Raw genomic sequence first — 19633 nt, 5'->3', positions numbered from 1 at the left:
ATGCCTTCCACCCTCGTGACAGACGGACAAATTGAAAGGACAATCCAAACATCTGGAAGACATGCTTCGCATGAGTGTCTTGGATTTTGGAGGTCAATGGGATGAGCGACTAGCTTTGGTGGAGTTTGCCTACAACAACGATTATCACTCCAAAGATAGGATGGCACCCTATGAGGCACTATATGGAAGAAAGTGTAGGTCTCCTCCGTGTTGGACAGAAATGGGGAAGCAAGGGTGCATGATGTAGACCTAGTGCAAGACACTTGAAGTAGTTCCTTTAATCGAGGAACGACCGAGGACGGCTTTCGATGAGATGTAAGAGTTATGCAGACCCCAGACGGAGGGATGTGGAGTTTGCAGTGGGCGACTATGTATTCCTAAAGGTTTCTCCAATGAAGGGAGTCATGAGATTTGGAAAGAAGGGCAAGTTGGCACCTCGGTATGTCGGACCTTTTGAGGTTACTGATAGAGTTGGAGCAGTTGCCTACAGGTTGGAACTACCACCCAACCTTTCTCACGTTCATCCCGTGTTTCACATCTCCATGCTCAGGAAATACATTCCCGATCCTTATCATGTACTGCAGCCGGATGTGATAGAGCTAAAAGAGAACTTGACATTTGAGGAGCAGCCTGTAGCCATAGTGGACTACCAAGTGAGACAGCTGAGATCTAAACAGATCCCTATGGTTAAGGTTTTGTGGAGGAGTCAATCAGTGGAAGAGTGCACCTGGGAGTCAGAACGGGACATGCGAAGCAAGTACCCGTATTTGTTCAATGTATAATCATGTGTTTTATTCTGCCTTGTGTAAAATTCGAGGACGAATTTTCTGTAAGGGGGGAAGAATGTAACACCCCAAAATTTTATTAATTATGAGTATTTTTGATATTTAAATTTTATTTAAATTTTAGGAATTTTTTTGAGATTTTTCGGATTTTAAAAATCGGGTTCGATTTTCCGAAAATATAAACTTTGATGATTTTTAAAAATTTATTTAAAGACCACGTGGCAAAACTAAAAATATATTTGGAGTCTACGTATTTTTCTGAGTTTTCGGAAAATTTTTCGGAATTTCTGGACCTCGTTTTCGGTCCCGAGGCAGAGTAAAAATTCAAAATTTTGTATTTCGAATCGAACCGACCGAATCAAACCGGACCGGATCGGACCGGTCGAATCGGACCGGTCTCTTCTCTTTTTCTTCCTCTTCCTCCGCCTTGACTCCCCTTCTCTCTCTTTCTCTCTCCTCCTCCCTCCCACCGCGGCGCCTCCTCGCCCTCCCGCGCCGCCTCCCGGCCGTCGGCCACCGGCTGTAACGGCCGGAACGCGCGCGATTCTCCCCCTGCGCCGCCTTCCTCGGCCAATCCGCCGATCCGGTCACCGATTGGACCGGGTCTTGTGTCCAAAACCATCTACTCGAGAGCTTTCCATAGACACCAAGAACGCCAAATCCATCGAGCGGATTGTCCGATTTTAGCTCGGGAAGATTTTAGCCCATTTCGACTTTTGGGCTAAATTTCTCGAAACCGTGAATCCACGAGGAAACCGAGGCCACCAAAGACGCTCCATTCGCCGAGAGCTTCGCAACGACATAAATTTCGAATTTTTCCGACACCGTTTTTGGTGGGTCCCACGAACTTCGCAGTATTTTCGAGCATTAAATGAGCTTAGAAAATTCTGAAAATTTTATGTACTAACCCCGTGTTATGGGCTTCGTGTAGGTATCCTCGATTCGCGGAAATTCGACGATTGATCGGTCCGCAAAATTAGGCGAACTGGACGTTCTGGGAAAAGTCTCCGAATTGGGCCGAGGTTTTGGATATCCCCCACTTGTCAGACGTTCCGAGCGCGTTCCCGAAGTCGAAATCGGCAAAGGTAAACCCGAACCTTGTTTTTACGTAATTTTTTAGTGCTTAAATAGGATTAAAAATCCATAAAATATTCGTGGTAGCTTAGAAAATTACGATTCTTTTTGCAATAGCTTAGTAATATTGCTAAGGACCGCGGGGCAAAGTTTTACAATTTTTAGAGCTTGTTTGGGCAGTTTTTGCAAAAATGATCAATAATAAGGACTAAATTGAAATTTTGCGTATTGTGATGGGTGATTGATTTGATGGGCGGGAGGGTGTGTGATATGATTGAACTGTTGATATATGGATTGTGAATATAGAAGTGCGTTTTTAGCCCATTTGCGAGTTGGGTAGGTCCTAGGTATAGGAGACTCTGGGATTTTCGGCACGACTTAGGACGTACTTGATATTTTTCTTTGTTTGTATTGAGTCAAATTTATTAAATAGATGTAATGTAATTGTTAGGTGAGCCGGGACAGCCTTCTTCCTCCGCCCAGCCGCCACAGTAATTTGTCGTCAAGTCTGTGAGTAAAATATTAATTTTAAGCTGTAATTTCGATATTATTATATGTTCAAAGATGCCCATGCATCACTTATATGCATATATTTATGTAGTTAAACTCTAGGCACGAATTATGTTGCATTGATAATCTGTTAATGTGCCATGAGTGTTGTTGTGGTAATTTGGAGGCGGTGTCGTGAGTTGGCGTGCGTGTGATGTGGTGTGGACTATGGATAGGATGGGTAGACACGCTGAGTTCTTCTGGGACCGGTCCTTCGGGTAGACACGGCTTGAGTTCTTCATTGGGACCCCGATTTGGTATTTAAGTGGAAGTCCGAGCCGAGTTCTTCACGGCACAGATTGGATTTAAGAGAGTCAGATAGGGATCACCCCATATACTATGAATGATGTTACAGGTGTGTGAGTGCTCCAAATTACCTTTACGATGCTATGATGTGAATATGATGTTGATGTTGCATTTCACTCTACAAAGTTGCATTAGTTTGAGATAGTTATAGAGATTATAGTTAAGATTGATATTTTACTCTCGAGTCGAACGCTCACTCCTGTTCAAAAATTTTTACAGGCCGCAGGAGGAAATTTTATTCTGGATTAACCTGCTTTTATACTTCGCAGGTTGTTTATCAATATTGTGTAATTTTAATTACTCCTAGAATTTCCGCATGTGTTAGCAGTATTTATTTGAATTTGGTCTGTAATATTTTTATCATGTTGGACCTGTAAACTTAAATATGTTATGCATGTTGATGGATTGGATGAGGGAGCTGAGCTCCCATTTATTTTATGTTGATGAGTATGTGGAGGGTGAGCTGAGCTCCCCAATTGAGTATTTATTGTGTTTACAGGTCGGGTGAGTCAAAAACTCCCCGTTGGAAAGTCCATTTTATGGCCGGACTCTGTCCGTTTGTTTTCTTGAAATTGGGCCCAAATGGGCCTTAGAGTTGGGTTAATGAATAGTTAAGGCTTACTACGGGCCTCGGAGGCTTTAGGCTGGCCCAGGTCTTAGTGCCGGTCCGGCCCATAGGTTGGGTCGTGACAACACATTCACTTACAACAAAGGCAATACACCATTAATTCATAGAAAAAGACACCAATTAATGTGTGGACAATCCAACATGCCTAAGATTAAGATATACACCTTTTAGACCAAACAAAAGTTTTTTTATTTTAATGAAAATTGTAAATTTTAATATTAAAATTTAAAAAGTTATTATTTTTTATTTTAATATTTTCAAATTTCAATTATCAAAACCTTATCTTATGAAAAAGAAATCTAAAATTCTTTTTACTAATTTTTTAAAAATTTCGAAATTTATAATTTCAAAATAAAAATTTTAAAAAATATTCACATAGTATATTTATTTTTTTATTTTATTTATCATTTTATTGATATATGATTACTAGTTTAAAAATAATAAAAAATAATCTATTAATCTAGTTTATTTATTTATTAATATTTGAAATAAAATTATAAATAATTAAAAATATTATTATTGATAATATTTTATAATATAATTATGAAAATATAAAATATAATAAATATATATTAAATTATTTTATTTAAATAAAACAATAAATAATTTGCACAACATGAAAACAAAATGATTAGCTAGTTAATATTTTTTTTAGTATAATATTAAAAGAGTGTGGATTCAAATTTAATATGTATTGAGTCATTAAATGTAGACATAAAAATGAATTTTAAAATCTATCATCTAAATAAATCAATGACATAAACTATATATTTTTATAAAAATGGATTTCACAAGTTCCATAAAGGCTCAAATTGCAAGAATGTAATGGCACTAGAATTTTTTTCCCCCCTTTTTCCTTTTCCTACGACAGTGGTGAATACTCAAAGACTACAGGGCAAGAACCGAAGAATAGACATAACTTCTCTTCGAATTTGATCTCTCCTTATCTTTCCAGTTGTTGTGAGTGGAAATGGCTTTCTCCATAAAACAAATCTTTTTGGTACTTTAAACCTGCAAAAAGATTGCAAGGCAACAGTAAGCCACTAAACATTCATATGCGTGTAAATAGAGAGAGGACAGTGGATGCAAAGAAGAGAGTTGCATATGCTGTTGGTCTTCTTATACAACTCAACTCAACTAAGCTTTTATCCCAAAAATTTGGGGTCGGCTATATGGATTCTCTTTCTACACTCTAAACGATTTTGGGTTAAATCTTCGAAAATGTGTAATGCTTTTAGGTCATGTTGTACTATTATCCTCTAAGTCAGTTTAGGTCTACCCTTTCTTTTCTTTCTATCTACCCTAATGTGCTCTACTTGTCTAACTGGAATCTCCGTATATCTATACTTCACATGACCAAACCACCTCAATCTCTCTTCTCTCAACTTATCCTCAATTGGTACCACTCTTACCTTTTCTCTAATACTCTCATTATGGACTTTATCTAGTCTAGTATGGCCACTCATTCACCTTAATATTCTCATCTCTGCAATTCTTATATTAGACACATACGACTCCTTCAGTGTCCAATACTCACTACCATATAATATGGTCGATCGCATGGCTGTACGGTAAACTCCTGTGATATGTCTCCACTTCAACTATCCGGCTTTAATCCTATAACTAACATCCTCCTCACATCCCCCATCTACTTGAAGGACTGAGCCGAGATATTTAAAGTGATTACTTTGGGACAGTATCACTCCATCCAAACTAACTCCTTCCCCATCGCCAGTTTGGCTTTTATTGAACTTGCAATGCATGTATTTTGTCTTCGTTCTACTCAACTTAAAGCCCTTTGACTCTAGAGTACTTCTCTAAAACTCTAGCTTTCTATTAACTCCTTCTTGCGTCTATCTATCAAAACTATATCATCCGCAAACATCATGCACCAAGTGATACTCTCTTGTATATGTTTTGTTAATTCATCCAAAACTAATGTAAAAAGTTAAGGGCTTACAACTGAACCTTAGTGTAATCCAACTGAGATAGGAAAATCTCTTATGTCCTCTCCCACTGTGTGCACAATAGTAGTTATTCCTTCATACATGTCTTTCAACACTTGTATGAACCTAATAGATACCCCTTTCGTTCTAACACTCTCCATAAGACATCTCTTGGAACACTATTATAAGCCTTCTCCAAATCGATAAAAACCATGTATAAATCTTTCCTCTCATCTCTATATTTCTCCATCAAGCTTCTGATGAGAAAGATCACTTCCATAGTTGAACGACCAGGCATGAAGCTAAATTGATTGGGAGAGATAAAAGTATCATGATGCAGTCGATATTCCACAACTCTCTCTCACAACTTCATAGTATGGCTCATGAGTTTAATTTCTCTATATTTTGACCTCCTTTGAAAACTAGGGGCTATTTTGTTATCCAATGCCATCTTAAGGGTATTTCTGATAAAGTATTCAGTTAAAATAAAAAATAAATAAGAATAAAAGGAAATTTGATAGTCAAAACTTTCTGGCTTTGTTAATAATAAAATATTTATAAGAATAGAATTCGATCCAATTCTATTTTTTTTTAAATTGATTTTTTTAAATAAAAAATAATTATATTTTTTCTTTCAAATAAAAAGAAATAAATGGAATTGAATTCTTGTTTGCATACAGGTAGGCTATGTCACGGATTTTGCATTGCCTGAAATGAATTGAGGGGGAGCAATACCCGGATAAATTCTTTTCTCTGCAGTACTTGCGGAGAATTTCACTGCATAAGAGTAGCTCGTTTTCAGCAGGGTCTTCACAATTGTTTTCAGACCATTGCCAACCTTCTTTTATTTTAACGCAAGCGACAACCATCTCTGTCAGGCGAGCATCTGGAATTCCCAGAACAATGACGGCAACCACTCCTGGATGTTGCAACAAGATTGACTCCACCTATATCACCAAAATACTGCACTTCGTAATAGGAAACATGAAGCATAAATTGAGTTACTGATCTATTAATAGATCATTAGTGTTATATATATATATATATCACTGACCTCTTCTGGGTGAACATTCTCCCCGCCACTCTTGATACGGTTGTTTGTACGTCCAATGAGCCATAAATTACAAGAGTTATCTATGTAACCGATGTCACCTGTGTCAAGCCAAACTTCATTGATGTGGTTTGGTGCCTTCAATGGATTTTGGTCCCAATATCGAAGCATTACATGTGGGCCTCTAGTTAAAATTCTCCCAATCTGAGAAGAGCCATCAATACATACTTTTAACTCCACATGTGGTGCAGGCTTGCCAACACAGACACCTTGCGGTTGGTTACCTGAAGCAGACTTTATTTTACTAGACGTCTGCAAGAGCTGACTAGGGGTTTCAATTGTTGGATCATTGAGGGTTATGAAGGTTAGAGAAGAACAGCTCTCTGTCATTCCTTCAAGAGATAAAGAAATGTTGAAGAGAGTAAGAACATTAATACATCTAGTAAAAGGAAAAGTTAGGGAAAAAATAAGAAAAATACATAATAGTTAAATCCATTGAAAGAATATACAAGTTGCCAGACAATTTTACACTTCTGAGTCTGTTTGGCTTAGTTAAGTTTGAATCAGAATCTAGTAACCTCCATAAGCGTGGCACGGGTAGATGAGAATTTAGCCCTATTTGGTTTTTCCCGGAGATTCAATCCCATGAAACTTTAGTCAATTTTCAAACCCACATCATTGGAAGCTAAATTCAGTAATGTTATCCTTCTTTTGGCCCTAAGAAATTATAGTGCTCAAAATTTCTTCTAAACAACCTCACATCTAAAAGATTTTATCAAAAGATCATTTCAAAGTAGAAATGAAACAATCCTTTAAGGTTATTTTGGAGGAAAATGTATTAAGTTGCACACACTTGATGCAATAGAGGACAACTTTCTTACCATAAGCTGAAAGAAGCTTAGCTCTTGGGAACAGTTTTCTGGTATCTTTTATAAGCCAAACTGACAGACTCCCACCTCCATTTAATATTTTCTCAACAGTTTGACTCCCTTTCGAGGTTTCCTTTGCCCTGACAAAATATCTCTGAAAAATAAACTGAGCCAACTGACTACCATACAACACAATTACTAAAGAAACCTAACATCATTAAAGACATGCAGTGCATGTTGTGTAGGGGGGAAATATAAAAACTCAAAATTCATTAGGCAGGACTTATTGGCAGTGACAAGCTTTCATTCTCAGATATAGCACAAGGTCTGTTCAAGTACAAAATCACTAACATGTGCGATGCATGTTGTGAGGGGAAGAATAAAGGCTTAGTAGTCTTAGCTTTCAAAATGCATGCTAAAAAATTGGACTTTGCTAGGACATCACATGGAATGAGAGAGAAAAAAAAAAAGAATGGAATTTAACTGGCCATGGGAAAAAGGTAGGGACACTGACACAGCCTAATTATGTTGAGAAACATAGGCAACCAAAAATGACAAAGATATTCATTCATCTAATATATTCAGAGGGCATGAAAATTCTTCCTATGGTCACTTGTCCATTTTTTCTTCATGTTAACTTCTACTGAAACATTCTATGAAAATGAATGTCAAAGATAGCTGTCTCCCACCACATCTTTATGACAGTATTACTTTAATCTGTTTCCATTAAAGAATGAAGGAATTATATTATTACCTGGCTATTGAGATCAAATCACCCAGTATTGCAGGAACAGTGATTAGAGAAGTCACTCTGTGTTGCTCTATACTTTCTACTGCCAGTGTAGCTTCAAACTTGGGTATCAAGACATGGCAAGCTCCAACCATTAGCATAGCCATGGCCGATGACAATCCACCAATGTGGCAAAGCGGAGTAGTGTGCAAATAGACCTGCAAAAGTTTAAGAATAAGGAATCCAATCAGCACTACTTCCTGTCCTGAGCCGTACAATTCTTCTACTCTCCATATGAACGCAATTCTACTTCAGAAAAATTCTATTTGAAATTTTGAATAAATCTCGTTTTTTCATTGTCATATCATTCCATAGGCATTAATGATTGAACTGTAGAAAAATTTTTAAGGAACAACATACATCATTCTCACAATAACCAACAATGGCAGCTTTTGCTAAGGATTGTACTATCAAAGCTGAATGGCTTATGACAACTCCCTTTGGCCTTCCAGTGGTTCCTACAGCCATAAAACAATAAAGTCAAAATAATACTAAGACTGGTGGAATTTTTTTTACCAATTAAGGTTTTAAACGTGAGGAATCTGAAAGAAAAATGGCTAAAAAATAATTACTTGTTTCATTCAAAGTATTTAAATTGTTTCTGTTTCGTAACTTTGTAGCATGCTTTTGAAGTGACTCTTTAAGTATCAAGGTGATTTGGGGAGAAGGAAATGTTGAAAGAAAAGCATTTTGTATAAGCTCTATTGGTAGTTTTCAACGACTAATTAAATCCTACTAAGTTTTTAGACTCCCAAACAAGAGTGGCCAAGTTTAGCTCAAAAGAAAAAATTTAAAGCTGTGCCTCCAACATATTTATGGTTGAGATACTAGTAGTTCCCATCCTATCATGACACATTTTTCAGTTTTTTTTTTTTTTAGGAAAGTTAATTACTTTCTATGACTTTTTTTAGTGCCTGTTGCTTACAGATGGTTGAGAAAACCAATAAGGGCAACAGGATTTGGGGAAACCCTTCACACTACTGGAACTTATGAGATCTCAATTCAAAAAAAGTTCTCTTTTACACCATCCCTGATAAGGCTCAATAAATTGTAAAGGAAGAAATGGGAGTTCTATAATGCAAAAAGAAATAAGCAGGGCAGTCTTACTTCATCCTAGTTCCTACTTCCTAGTAGCAGAACCTTTACTATATTCCTTCAATGGAAGTACAGTTTCTCTATCTAGATTTAGTAGAAATATGCATTAGCAGACAAAACTTATCAAAAGAATAAATTATTGCTAAATAGGTGATTTGTTTTGTTCCATACTGTCTTCTGTAATTTAAATCGTTTTCCAAATGAAGACAGCTTCTCTAAGGAATATCTTACTGACCATCACTTCTCCTTCAAATTACTTTGTGCATGTAGTATTGAACAAGAACCTGAAAGTGGAAACACATATACCTGAAGTGAAGCATATAACAACAGCGCCCTCAGGTGCCCAAGAGTAATTCAATGGAAGAGTTCTTATGCCATTCTTCCGAAGCATTTCAGTAGTTAATACTAGAAAAATGAAGGAAACGTAACAATACTATTAAGTCAATCATCGAATTACAGAAAACTAAGATTTTTAACTCATACACACACAGCAAATTATACAATTCGCAGAAGGTACATACTGTTTGATGCTTCGAAGGAGCCCAAGAAAGCATGCCACTTTAGAGAAGGTATAGCATCACTCTGGAGCTCCGAATACCAACAATTACAGCTCGCATCAGTCACCAACATCACTGGCCTCACACACAACATCGCTGATTTTGCCTCTTCAAAGATCTGTCAAGCAGAGAAATGTCAATTTCAGTTTCACCTTCAAAGTCAGTGAAGGACACACCACACACTTACCCATCGATAATTCAGAGGAGCAACTACGGCACCAACAAACGCAACCGCTAGTAACCACTCTAAATAGCAAACGCTGAAACAAGCCACCAAATCATATACTCTTATAAGCGGGTACTGATACGTGTATTTTCAGAGCAAAGGCAGAGACAGAACCTGTTTAAAGCACAGATTGCGACAATGTCGCCGCTCCTGAGGCCAAGTTCAAGCAGTCCGCGAGCCAAACTCAACACGTCTTCAACGAAATGCTCGCCAGTTTTCCGCCGGTCGCCGGCAATTGTGACGATGGAATTTCGCCGGAGAGTTGATAACCGCGTCAGGCACTGGCAAATATGGGCCTGAGAGTAATAAGCCATTGGCTTTGTTGAGGATAAATTGAGAATTGGAAGATTAGTTCTGACTCACTGCACCGGTGATTTTACGTTGAGTTTTGAATGACATGTTAAGGCTGAAGAAAGCGCGTATATCATCTTATCTCGTAAAGAACTTGGTGAGATATTCAAGTGGCTCGTTTGTGACATTATTCGATAACTCACGGTGACAAGTTATTGGTGGGTGCGATTACAAGCTATCTGTAAAATATGTGAGAAATATGTGAGAATTTAATTAAATTAAATTTTTTATTTTTTTATAAATAATTTATTTTAAAAGAAGTTATTAAATTTATAAATTTGATTTACATAATTCACAAATTCAACCTATCAATAATATTAAAATTATATTTAAAATTATGATGTTTTAAATTTAAATTTTAATTAAAATTAAATAAATAAAAATATTGAATTACCATATTAAAAATATAATTGATCTTATCTTATATAAAAATTTAGTAAAAGAATTCATTTTGTTATTAAAAAAATAAAGTAAATTATTTTTATAAATATAAATCAAATTAAATTGATGATCAAAATTTGTAATAATATAATATATTTTTACTTAATTTTTGTTAGTGTTTAATTAATCAAATATAATTCATTTTACCTTTATCTCTGTATGCGATGTCGTTTGCAGAGAACAAAAGAGAAACAAAAGCCCTAACCGCTTTGGATTGCAGCGGTGCTGTAGCCTCACCTGTGTCTCTTTCTTTTACTCTGCTTCGCCACGTCTCTCTCTTTCTTCTTTCTCAACTCGACAAATTTTAGCTCTCTATCAAATCAAATCTTGAGCTGTGTTTCTCGAGCAAAAGGTTTGTCTTTATCCATCTTTTAATGCTCAATTTCATGACTCTGAAAACCTAAATGGCTCTTCTTCTAGTGGGCTTTTATTAAAGCTGCTGTGGTTTTCCCCTTTCGTTCTTTTATTCACATTTTGCTTCCAGCATCAATGGACAACACAGGAGCATAAATTCTGTTCTTTCATTTCTAGGATCAATTTTCTCAAATAACTCTTCTCATGTACAATCATAGTGCTTTAAAGAAAATCCCCTAATTGTGCACTGGATTATGAGCATACTGGTATAATTAGAGCAGTACAATTTTGCAGATAGGAATGGGAACCAGAGGAGTTATTGGGGATAAATGGTCAATGAGGATTCTTTGGGCCTGTGCTATTGGAAGTGCAATCAGTATGTATTTTATACCTTATTTTCTGGCTAATTGTACTTTTTTTTTCATTCTTTCTTTAATTCCATCAAAAGCTGTTTTTTTTTTCTTTGTTTCGTGTTTCTTATAGTTTGTGTTTATTGCTTGTCCAGGCCTGTATATGGTTGCGGTAGAAAGACAAACACAAAACAGAGACAGAATGATGGCCGAAAGTTTAAAGGCAATGGAAGAAGAATCAGGCAGTGGGGAGACTGTTTAAATGTGAACTTACCTGAATCAATCTGGATAAACTCTATAGTATCTTTCTAAACAGCCTTTCCTAATGTTCCAAAATGAGCTCTGTTTATGCAAAAGGTTGTTACCTCTTTGTTTTGGGCATTTGCAGTTTGAGGGTTTGTTTCTGATAATAATTATATTACTTGATTGATGAATGGCAGGGAATTTGAGATGGCATGACCTTTTGTTTTTTATGCTAAACTCTTTAGAACCTGTTTTGTGCGGTTGCTATTGATGAAGGGCTTATTTCTCTTATTGGTATATTATTGAACTATAATTTTGGTATTGTTGGGAAATGAAAATACATGTATCATGGTGATTACTTTAATTTTGGGTCGAGGGGCTATGATTTTGTGTTGAGATCCTATGTTGTTATACTTTTAGAAGAAGATGGGTTTGAAAGATGGAGAAGAACAATAATAAAATTGAAATTCCTGCTACTGGAGATATGGTGCACAACAGGTATTTGTGTAAATGTCAAAGTGGCTTGTAAAAGTGCCATGAAAGCTAGTATTATTTGTGTCAAGAGTGGATGAGAACGATAGTTTGAGGGATAAGAAAATAGAATAGGTAGTTTTATACGGTTAGCAAGACTTTCGATTGCTTTTGATTTAGCAATAACACACCATTATAAATTGAGGATTCAACTTCATCCTTTAAAACAGAGAGGGTAATATAGTGACATTTTACTGTCATATAGCTGTAAAATAGAATATTTAACCATTGTAATGGAGTATTGATCAATAAGAAAGAACTTCTATAATCCGTCATCTTGTCCTTACTGAATATTTTTAATTTTGGCTAATTTTTTTTTTTTAATTTTGATTCATTTTAGTTAATATTTTTAGCTCGATTTAAAATTTAATCAGTTGAAAATTCCATTTAGTTAAATTGCCCAATTCTAAATAGAATGTGTTTTTCGTATTAAAAATTGTCATATCAGTACAAAAAATCAACGTTAGTGATTTGACCTAATTTTATTAAGGAATAACTGCTAAAAAAATTGTATTTTTAAAATTTTTATAATTTTACTCTAAATTATAAAAATTGTTATAATTAAATTTTAAACTTTTTAATTCATATTAACTGTCCCTTATTATTAACAAAATTGTTATCTTACTAATGGAAAAGCTACATCAACTATTACGTCAGATATCATGTTACAGCAATAACAAGGTATAATTGATAAAAATAGAAAAGTATAAGATTTAATTAATAATTTAATTAGTATGGACTATAATTTAAAAAAAAATTGAAAGTATAGATTTTTTAGTAATTTTTCTAAAATTATTAACTTTTAAAATATAAATTATTAATTATTATGTTTTATGTAGATTATTAATTAATATATATATAAATTTAAACAGGCTTAAATATTATTCAAGTAATATAATTGAATTTGAGATGAATTCGGGTAATTAAAATAGTAATTGGATTCAAAAAGTATATTTTTATGAGTACTTTATATGTTGCCATTCTAACATAATCTAAAGACTAAAAAATAAATTTTTCTTAAAAAATTATTATAAAAGTTTTATATAATTAATTAAAATATATAGAATAATAATAATAATTAAGTCTCCAAAACTAGTTAAAATTAACTATATGATCATTTTTTGCCATTTAATTATGTTCAAAATCAATTTCGTATTAATATTCAAATGTATAAGTTTTTTTGATATTAATTCATTTCATATTATTTTAGGTATCTCTTATCACTACTTTATCATATTACTTTAAAATCTCCGTTTCCATTCTCATTTCTCTTATCACTACTCTATCATATTTTCGTGTTGCAATATTTTCAAGTCAATTAAATTAATTCAAATCGAATTGTTAATTAAATCTCAATTTTAAAAGTAATATGAAATTTTTTATAAATTAAAATGGAATGGGAAAATTATCAAAAAAATCCTTATACTTTTCAAATTTTTATAATTCTATCCCGTACTAAAAAATTACCAATTATATTATATACTTTTTAACTCTTACTGTAATAACCCAAAAAAAAAAAAAAGAGGGAAGCGATAGTGGCGTGTAACAGTGGGCTACACCCACCGTCAGTTGTTACTGCAGCAAAAAAAAAATTCTTTTTCTCTCTCTCTCTCTTTCTCCCCCACCTTCTTCCTCTCTCTCTCCCATCACTCTCCCTCTCCCTCCCTTTTTCTTCCGACCGACGAGCCTCCAGCCATCGTGGCTGGCCGGCGAGGGGTCTCCCCACCCTGGGCGACGTCAGCGAGCTGCCAGCTGGTCGGAGTAGTGCCAGCAGAGGCGCAAATGGAGGAGTTTCCCCCTTCAACAAGCTCAATGTGGGCAGCAACTTTCTGACTCGATTCTGGTTTCATCTGATGTCCAATCGAGGCAATTCAGGTGGCATTGGAAAGCTTGTTCCTAGAGCTTTTTTTTTATACCCATTTTGTAACATTTGGTGGTCGGATGAGTGAGATATGGAGGAGAGAAGTTTCGAGTTTTTCAAGCTTTTTGATCAGATCTAGGACGATCCGACCATTGGATCGACGATCCGAGACCCCCTATGGACTCAAGAAGAGGAGAGGAACATTTTGGTATGATCAGATCCGACAGATGTCGACAGCGACTGGCTGTCGGCCACCGTGTGTGATAGTTCCCACGGTGGCTTCGGCGAGCTTTGGGGATGATTCAACTTCCAGAGGTTTCTTCATAAATTTTTGAAATTTTTGAGACACAGATAAGCTTTGGGTAAGATTATTTTCATTATTTCTTGGTCTGTAGTGCTTAAATATAGTATTTCTTAAACAGGAAAAATTAGAGAAAAATTTTAAGAAAAATATATAATGAAAGTAAAATTATTTGGAGATATTCTATGGTTTGATGAAAGTAAAATTATTTGGAGATTTTCTATGGCATTTGTTGAATTTTTAAGTGATTGTGGAATGTTTTTGAAAAATATATATGAATTTTAGTTAGGTTTTTAGCATATGGGCATATAAGATTATCTGAATTTATGATATTTAAATTTTATATGATTAGTTAAAACGTGAGAATAGAGATTTAAATATGTGAATATTGATTTGGATTGAATTAGGAACATGTTAGTTGTCGGAAACTTATGGAATTGAGTAATAGTCTTGAATAAAAATTCATAAAATATTTGAGGATTATTAGAAAATTGAAATTCCTTTTGCAATAGCTTTGTAATATTGCTAAGGACTACAAGACAAAATTTTAGAATTTTTAGAGCTCGTTTGAGTAATTTTTGCAAAATGGTTAATTTCAGGGATTAAAATGTAATTTTTAAGATTGTGAGTATTGACTATTTTGAAGGGCCCAAGAGGGGTCATATGATGTTGATGAGATATAATTGTGGAAATTGAGATTTGGAAGTGTTATTTGAATCTTTTTATGGGTTGGATAGGTCCTAGATATAGGAAAAATTCTGCCAAATTTTCGGCATAAATTAGAATATTTTTACCTCCTTAAATTTATTTTTATTTGAATTAGCACTGATAAATTCTCAATAAAATTATGTAGGTAATCAAGGCCAACCATCTTCCTTCACTCAATCTCTGGTGTACTGTGAGTAAAATATTAATTTTACTTATAATTTCAATATTATTATATATGTTCAGGCATGCCCATGCATCACTTATAAATGTATATTTATGTAGTTAAATACTAGGCACGTTTTATATTGCATCTTTATTCGATGAAATGTTATAGATGTTATTTTATGGTAATTTGGAGCAGTGTGCATGTGGTGTGTGATAGTGGATATGGACAGGACGGGTAGACGCAGCTGGAGCTTGACTCACTGGGACCCGATCCTTTTATGGATAAGTCGGGGTAGGCACGGCTCGAAATAATCTCACTAGCCCCCGCATTTGGTATATTAAGAGAAAGTCCGGCTTGAAATTTACTCGCTGGCAGAGTTTGGATTTAAGAGAACTGTACAGGGGATCAACTCCCATATATATATATATATATATATATTATTTGAACACTATATGGATGTGTGAGTGCTCCAAATTACTTTTTGTTGTTTATGATGTGATTTGTATGAAAACTATAAAGGCGTTGTATTCCACTCTTTAGGATACATTAGCTTTAGATAGCTATAGAAATTTTACTTAAAATTAGTATTTTACTCTCTGAGTCGAACGCTCACTCCTGTTCACCCTATTTTTTCAGGCTACAGGAGAAGACATTTTTCAGAATAACCTACTTCTTTCCTCGCAGGTGATCAATAATTACTTAATTGTATTATTATTCTCTGAATTTGTAATTTGGAACTCTGCATGTACTAGCAGTAGCATTAATCTTGTCAGGGACTGTATGAATTTAAGTTTTTGTATTAATAAATTAATTTTTTTTTATAATTTTTAAATAGTTTATGAATGATATAATAGGGTTGAGCTGAGCTACCCTAATTTGAGTTTATGATAATTATTGGATTAAGTAAGCCCGAAATAAAATTATAATAGTTTAATTTAAATTATTTTATATGCATGTTGGGCCTAAATTGTGGGCCTAGTCATGGGTTTGGAAACAGTAAGGCTTACTACGGGCCTCGGGGGCTTTATGCCGGCCCAGGTCCTAATGTAGGTCCGACCCATAGGTTGGGTCGTGACACTTACCAATTGTACCCTACCATGGTCTGACGTGGCATCTGATGTAGCATTTGATGTGGTGTCACCATTAGTAAGATAACGATTTTGTTAAGATAGGGTAAAATTGATAAGAGCTAAAAAATTCAGAATTTAATTAGTAATTTTTATAGTGTAGGTTAAAATTGTAAAATTTTGAAAAATGCAGAGTTTTTTTTTTAGCAATTATCTCTTTTATTAATGGTAACAATTATAAATACATTTTATTAATTAGTAAAAAAACCAATTATCATGAAAAAAACTATAGTCTAAATTATTTAAAAAAAAAAAAAAGAAACTATAGACACTAAATTGTACATTTTTCAAGCTAAATGTTTGGTCTTTACATTGTTGAAAGTTTATTTTTGGGTTGTGATCTTTAATCTATTCTCTTTAAAAAGAAAATTATTTTCAATATGTGTGTTGTTGGATGTTGGAGTTTTAATCCTTGGTATTCCACTTTTTCAAAAAATTTGATGTACTAAAACAATTATAATAAAAAATAAAGATCAAGCAAATAAATAAGGAATTTATCGAATCATATCATATTTGCAATATATATATGAGAATAAGCTAAAAGCTTAAAAACGACCTGGTATGATGGTATCCTTGGAAATGTGATTTTCTTTACATAACTCTGTAATTACATCTCCCTTGAGAAAAATAAAATATAAGAAAAATGTGGTAATAATATTGTGAGAATAAGCCTAAACGCAAGAGCTTTATAGGTACAGCAACGAAAGGAGAAGCTAGAAATGAGGACCCATTGATGTCTTATGCTTGGTGATGGGCTGTTATTACAAACGAACACGTCAAATTCCTATTCACACAAGCATCATGGCTCCGAAATCCAAGAAAGAGACCACCACAATCATATTGATTTCTCTTCTTAATTGCCATTGCCAAACCTCCCTACATATACGATGCTTCTTGTTTTGATGCCATGCAATGCAAAGCCAAGTGAGACTTGAAGTACATTTCACCAAAATGGCTTCGCTAAAAGGTGTCTTTGTGGTCTTACTAGGCTTACCTGTAATTCCCCTCTTGGAACTAAATAATATTATCCGCTTTGGTTCATTGGACCTCATGACTTTATCTTTTGAATCCCCTTTTTAAGGCCCAAAAGCGTGCTATCCAAGTTAGAGGTTTGCTATCTTATAAGGCCTTTCACCTTCCCCTCCTTTTCCGATGCAGAACTAGGTTCATTCTTAGCCCCCATTTGGACAACTTGTCCTTTCTAGAGGACTGTCCAGCCGAGACCTTCCTTTCTGCACGGGATGTTATAGGCCCACTAGCTTTCGCCTGGTTCGTCCCTGAACCACACCGCACTGAGGGAGATCGACTCTGATACTATATTGTAATGCCCTTCTTGGAATTGGATAGTATTGTCCGCTTTGGCCTACTGGACCTCACGGCTTTGTCCTTTGGACCTCTTTTTTGAGGCCCAAAAGTGCGCTATCCACGTTAAAGGTTTACCACCTTATAAGGCCCTTCACCTTCTCTTCCCTTTCTAATGTGAAACTCAGTTCATTCCTGCCTTCCATTTGGACAAGGATACCAGCGAGCCTTGCCCCTCCTAGAGGACTGCTCCAGCCAAGACCTTCCTTTCCGCACGGGATGTTACATTAACACTTTTGTTCACAGGGTCCTGTGGATGCCACTTCTGACCATCAACTTCACCATGATAAATCTGTTGGTCTACAAAGGGGACTAGCATTGGCACTGGTTCTAGTGGGACTGGATTCAGTTATGGGCATGGTGATGCTCAAGGTGGCGGTGCAGAGGTGGAGATGGAGGTGTAAGTGGTGGTTATAATAATGTCCTAGTGATACCAAGTCTAAGTGGTGGTGGAGACAGTGGAGGTGGAGGTGGTGGGGGCAAAAGTGGAGATTTTAATCCCCTAGTGACACCTAGTCCAAGTGGTGGTGGAGGCGGCTGGGGTGGAAGTGGAGATTTTAATGCCCTAGTGACACCTAGTTCGAGTGGTGGTGGAGGCGGTAAGGGTAGAAGTGGAGATTTTAATGCCCTAATGACACCTAATTCGAGTGGTGGTGGAGGCGGCGGAGGTGGAGGCAGTAGGGGTGGAAGTGGAAGTTTTAATGCCCTAGTGACACCTAGTCCGACTGATGGTGGAGGCAGCTAGGTGGAAGTAAAAGTTTTAATGTCCCAATAACACCTAGTCTAAGTGGTGGTGGAGGCAATGAGGTGGAACTAGAAGTTTTAATGTCCTAGTGACACCTAGTTCAAGTGGTAATAGAGGCGGTGGCGGTGGAGGCGGTGGAGTGGAAGTGGAAGTTTTAATGTCCCAGTGACACTAGTCCGAGTGGTGGTGGAGGCGACGGAGGTGGAGGCAGCAGGGGTGGAAGTGGGAGATTTATTGTCCCAGTGACACAGAGTCCGAGTGGTGGTGGAGGCGGTGAAGGTGGAGGTGACAGGGGTGGATCTGGAGCTTTTAATGTCCCAATGACACCTAGTCCTAGTGGTAATGGAGGCAGTGAAGGTGGAGGCAATGAGGGTAGAATGTCCTAGTGACACCTAGTCCTAATGGTGGTGAAGGCGGCGTGGGTGGAAGTGGAGGCTTTATTAATGTCCCAGTGACACCTAGTCCAAGTGATGGTGGAGGAGGCGGTGGGGGTGGAAATGGAAGTTTTAATGTCCCTGTGACACCTAATCCGAATGGTAGTGGAGGCGGCAGGGGTGGAAGTGGAGGTTTTAATAATATCCTAGTGACACCTAATCCAAGTAGTGGTGGAGGAGGCAGAGGTGGAGGCGGCGAGGTTGGAAGCGGAGATTTTAATGTCCCCGTAACACCTAGTCCGAGTGGTGGTGGAGGAGGCAAAGGTGGAAGTGAAGATTTTAATGTCCCTATGATACCTAGTCCAAGTGGCGGTGGCAGCGGAGGTGGGGCCAGAGGCAGTGGTGATTATAATGTTCCAGTGACACCCAATCCAATGGCGGAGGTAGAGGTTGGGGTGTAGGAGGTAGAGGCTAGAGTGGAGGCGATTATAATATCCCAATGACACCTAATCCAAAAGGTTGAGAAGTAGGCTAGGGTAGAGGTGAAGGTTGGGATGGAAATTATCCAAGAACTTCTTTACCAATTGGTTGGGGAGGTAGAGGTGGAGAAGGAGGAGGAGGCGATGGAGGCAGCAGGGGTGGAAGTTTCAGTTATATACCAAGAATGCCAATTCCTCCACCATTCAAGGGTTGTACTTGTCACCCACAATGTATCCCAAGTGTTTCGAGAGCACTGCATCATAAATAGTGGAAGAAGCCCCACAAAATTCACTAAAGATGGGTCCCATGAGTTAGAACCTCATGATTATGCAACTGAAGCATAACTAAGCCAATAGTTTGTTG

General features: G+C 36.3%; 4 protein-coding genes across 6 annotated transcripts; 3 read left to right on the top strand and 1 right to left on the bottom strand.

Annotated features, from left to right (window-relative positions):
• Positions 1 to 4094: 4094 nt before the first annotated feature.
• Positions 4095 to 10354, bottom strand: LOC110641950 (2-succinylbenzoate--CoA ligase, chloroplastic/peroxisomal). Of its 2 annotated transcripts, XM_021793850.2 has the most exons (10): positions 9991 to 10354; positions 9838 to 9910; positions 9615 to 9768; positions 9400 to 9498; positions 8359 to 8456; positions 7963 to 8156; positions 7221 to 7348; positions 6343 to 6731; positions 6024 to 6235; positions 4095 to 4353 (listed from the first exon to the last, which is right to left on the bottom strand). In XM_021793850.2, exons 1-10 carry the CDS (start codon positions 10188 to 10190, stop codon positions 4224 to 4226), a joined length of 1677 nt encoding a protein of 558 aa, XP_021649542.2. In that variant the 5' UTR covers positions 10191 to 10354; the 3' UTR covers positions 4095 to 4223. The 2 variants fall into 2 exon arrangements, with proteins under 2 accessions (XP_021649542.2, XP_058001449.1); XM_058145466.1 differs by lacking the exon at positions 9838 to 9910 and having other exon boundaries at positions 9991 to 10122.
• Positions 10355 to 10842: 488 nt separating this feature from the next.
• LOC110641949 (uncharacterized) lies at positions 10843 to 11828 on the top strand. 2 transcript variants are annotated; one of them, XM_058145465.1, is made up of 3 exons: positions 10843 to 11020; positions 11200 to 11398; positions 11528 to 11828. In XM_058145465.1, exons 2-3 carry the CDS (start codon positions 11323 to 11325, stop codon positions 11632 to 11634), a joined length of 183 nt encoding a protein of 60 aa, XP_058001448.1. In that variant the 5' UTR covers positions 10843 to 11020; positions 11200 to 11322; the 3' UTR covers positions 11635 to 11828. The 2 variants fall into 2 exon arrangements, with proteins under 2 accessions (XP_058001448.1, XP_021649541.1); XM_021793849.2 differs by having other exon boundaries at positions 10850 to 11020; positions 11317 to 11398.
• A 2406-nt stretch (positions 11829 to 14234) lies between these two features.
• LOC110641955 (putative glycine-rich cell wall structural protein 1) lies at positions 14235 to 18416 on the top strand. The gene is made up of 3 exons (XM_058146254.1): positions 14235 to 14322; positions 17515 to 17578; positions 18044 to 18416. The coding sequence occupies exons 1-3, from the start codon at positions 14235 to 14237 to the stop codon at positions 18414 to 18416; spliced, it is 525 nt and encodes a 174-aa protein (XP_058002237.1).
• A 57-nt stretch (positions 18417 to 18473) lies between these two features.
• Positions 18474 to 19251, top strand: LOC110641954 (putative glycine-rich cell wall structural protein 1). The gene is made up of 3 exons (XM_021793857.2): positions 18474 to 18478; positions 18583 to 18788; positions 18830 to 19251. Exons 1-3 carry the CDS (start codon positions 18474 to 18476, stop codon positions 19249 to 19251), a joined length of 633 nt encoding a protein of 210 aa, XP_021649549.2.
• Positions 19252 to 19633: the final 382 nt, after the last annotated feature.

This window comes from Hevea brasiliensis, chromosome 4 (assembly GCF_030052815.1).
Source record: "Hevea brasiliensis isolate MT/VB/25A 57/8 chromosome 4, ASM3005281v1, whole genome shotgun sequence".
Taxonomy (NCBI): Eukaryota; Viridiplantae; Streptophyta; class Magnoliopsida; order Malpighiales; family Euphorbiaceae; genus Hevea; species Hevea brasiliensis.
This window is presented reverse-complemented; position numbering and strand designations above follow the sequence as displayed.

Bases quoted from the DNA above. Each gene is read 5' to 3' on its own strand.
- LOC110641955 (XM_058146254.1), top strand. From the start codon at position 14,235: ATGTCGACAGCGACTGGCTGTCGGCCACCGTGTGTGATAGTTCCCACG. The intron at 14,323-17,514 runs GTTTCTTCATAA...TGTCCTTTCTAG, and splicing joins GGATGATTCAACTTCCAGAG to AGGACTGTCCAGCCGAGACC. The intron at 17,579-18,043 runs GTTCGTCCCTGA...GTGATGCTCAAG, and splicing joins GGCCCACTAGCTTTCGCCTG to GTGGCGGTGCAGAGGTGGAG.
- LOC110641954 (XM_021793857.2), top strand. The intron at 18,789-18,829 runs GTAGAATGTCCT...ATGGTGGTGAAG, and splicing joins TGAAGGTGGAGGCAATGAGG to GCGGCGTGGGTGGAAGTGGA.
- LOC110641949 (XM_058145465.1), top strand. From the start codon at position 11,323: ATGGGAACCAGAGGAGTTATTGGGGATAAATGGTCAATGAGGATTCTT. The intron at 11,399-11,527 runs GTATGTATTTTA...TTGCTTGTCCAG, and splicing joins TGCTATTGGAAGTGCAATCA to GCCTGTATATGGTTGCGGTA.
- LOC110641950 (XM_021793850.2), bottom strand. From the start codon at position 10,190: ATGGCTTATTACTCTCAGGCCCATATTTGCCAGTGCCTGACGCGGTTA. The intron at 9,499-9,614 runs GTATGTACCTTC...TCATTTTTCTAG, and splicing joins CTCCTTCGAAGCATCAAACA to TATTAACTACTGAAATGCTT. The intron at 7,349-7,962 runs GTAATAATATAA...ATATTTTGTCAG, and splicing joins GATTTGATCTCAATAGCCAG to GGCAAAGGAAACCTCGAAAG.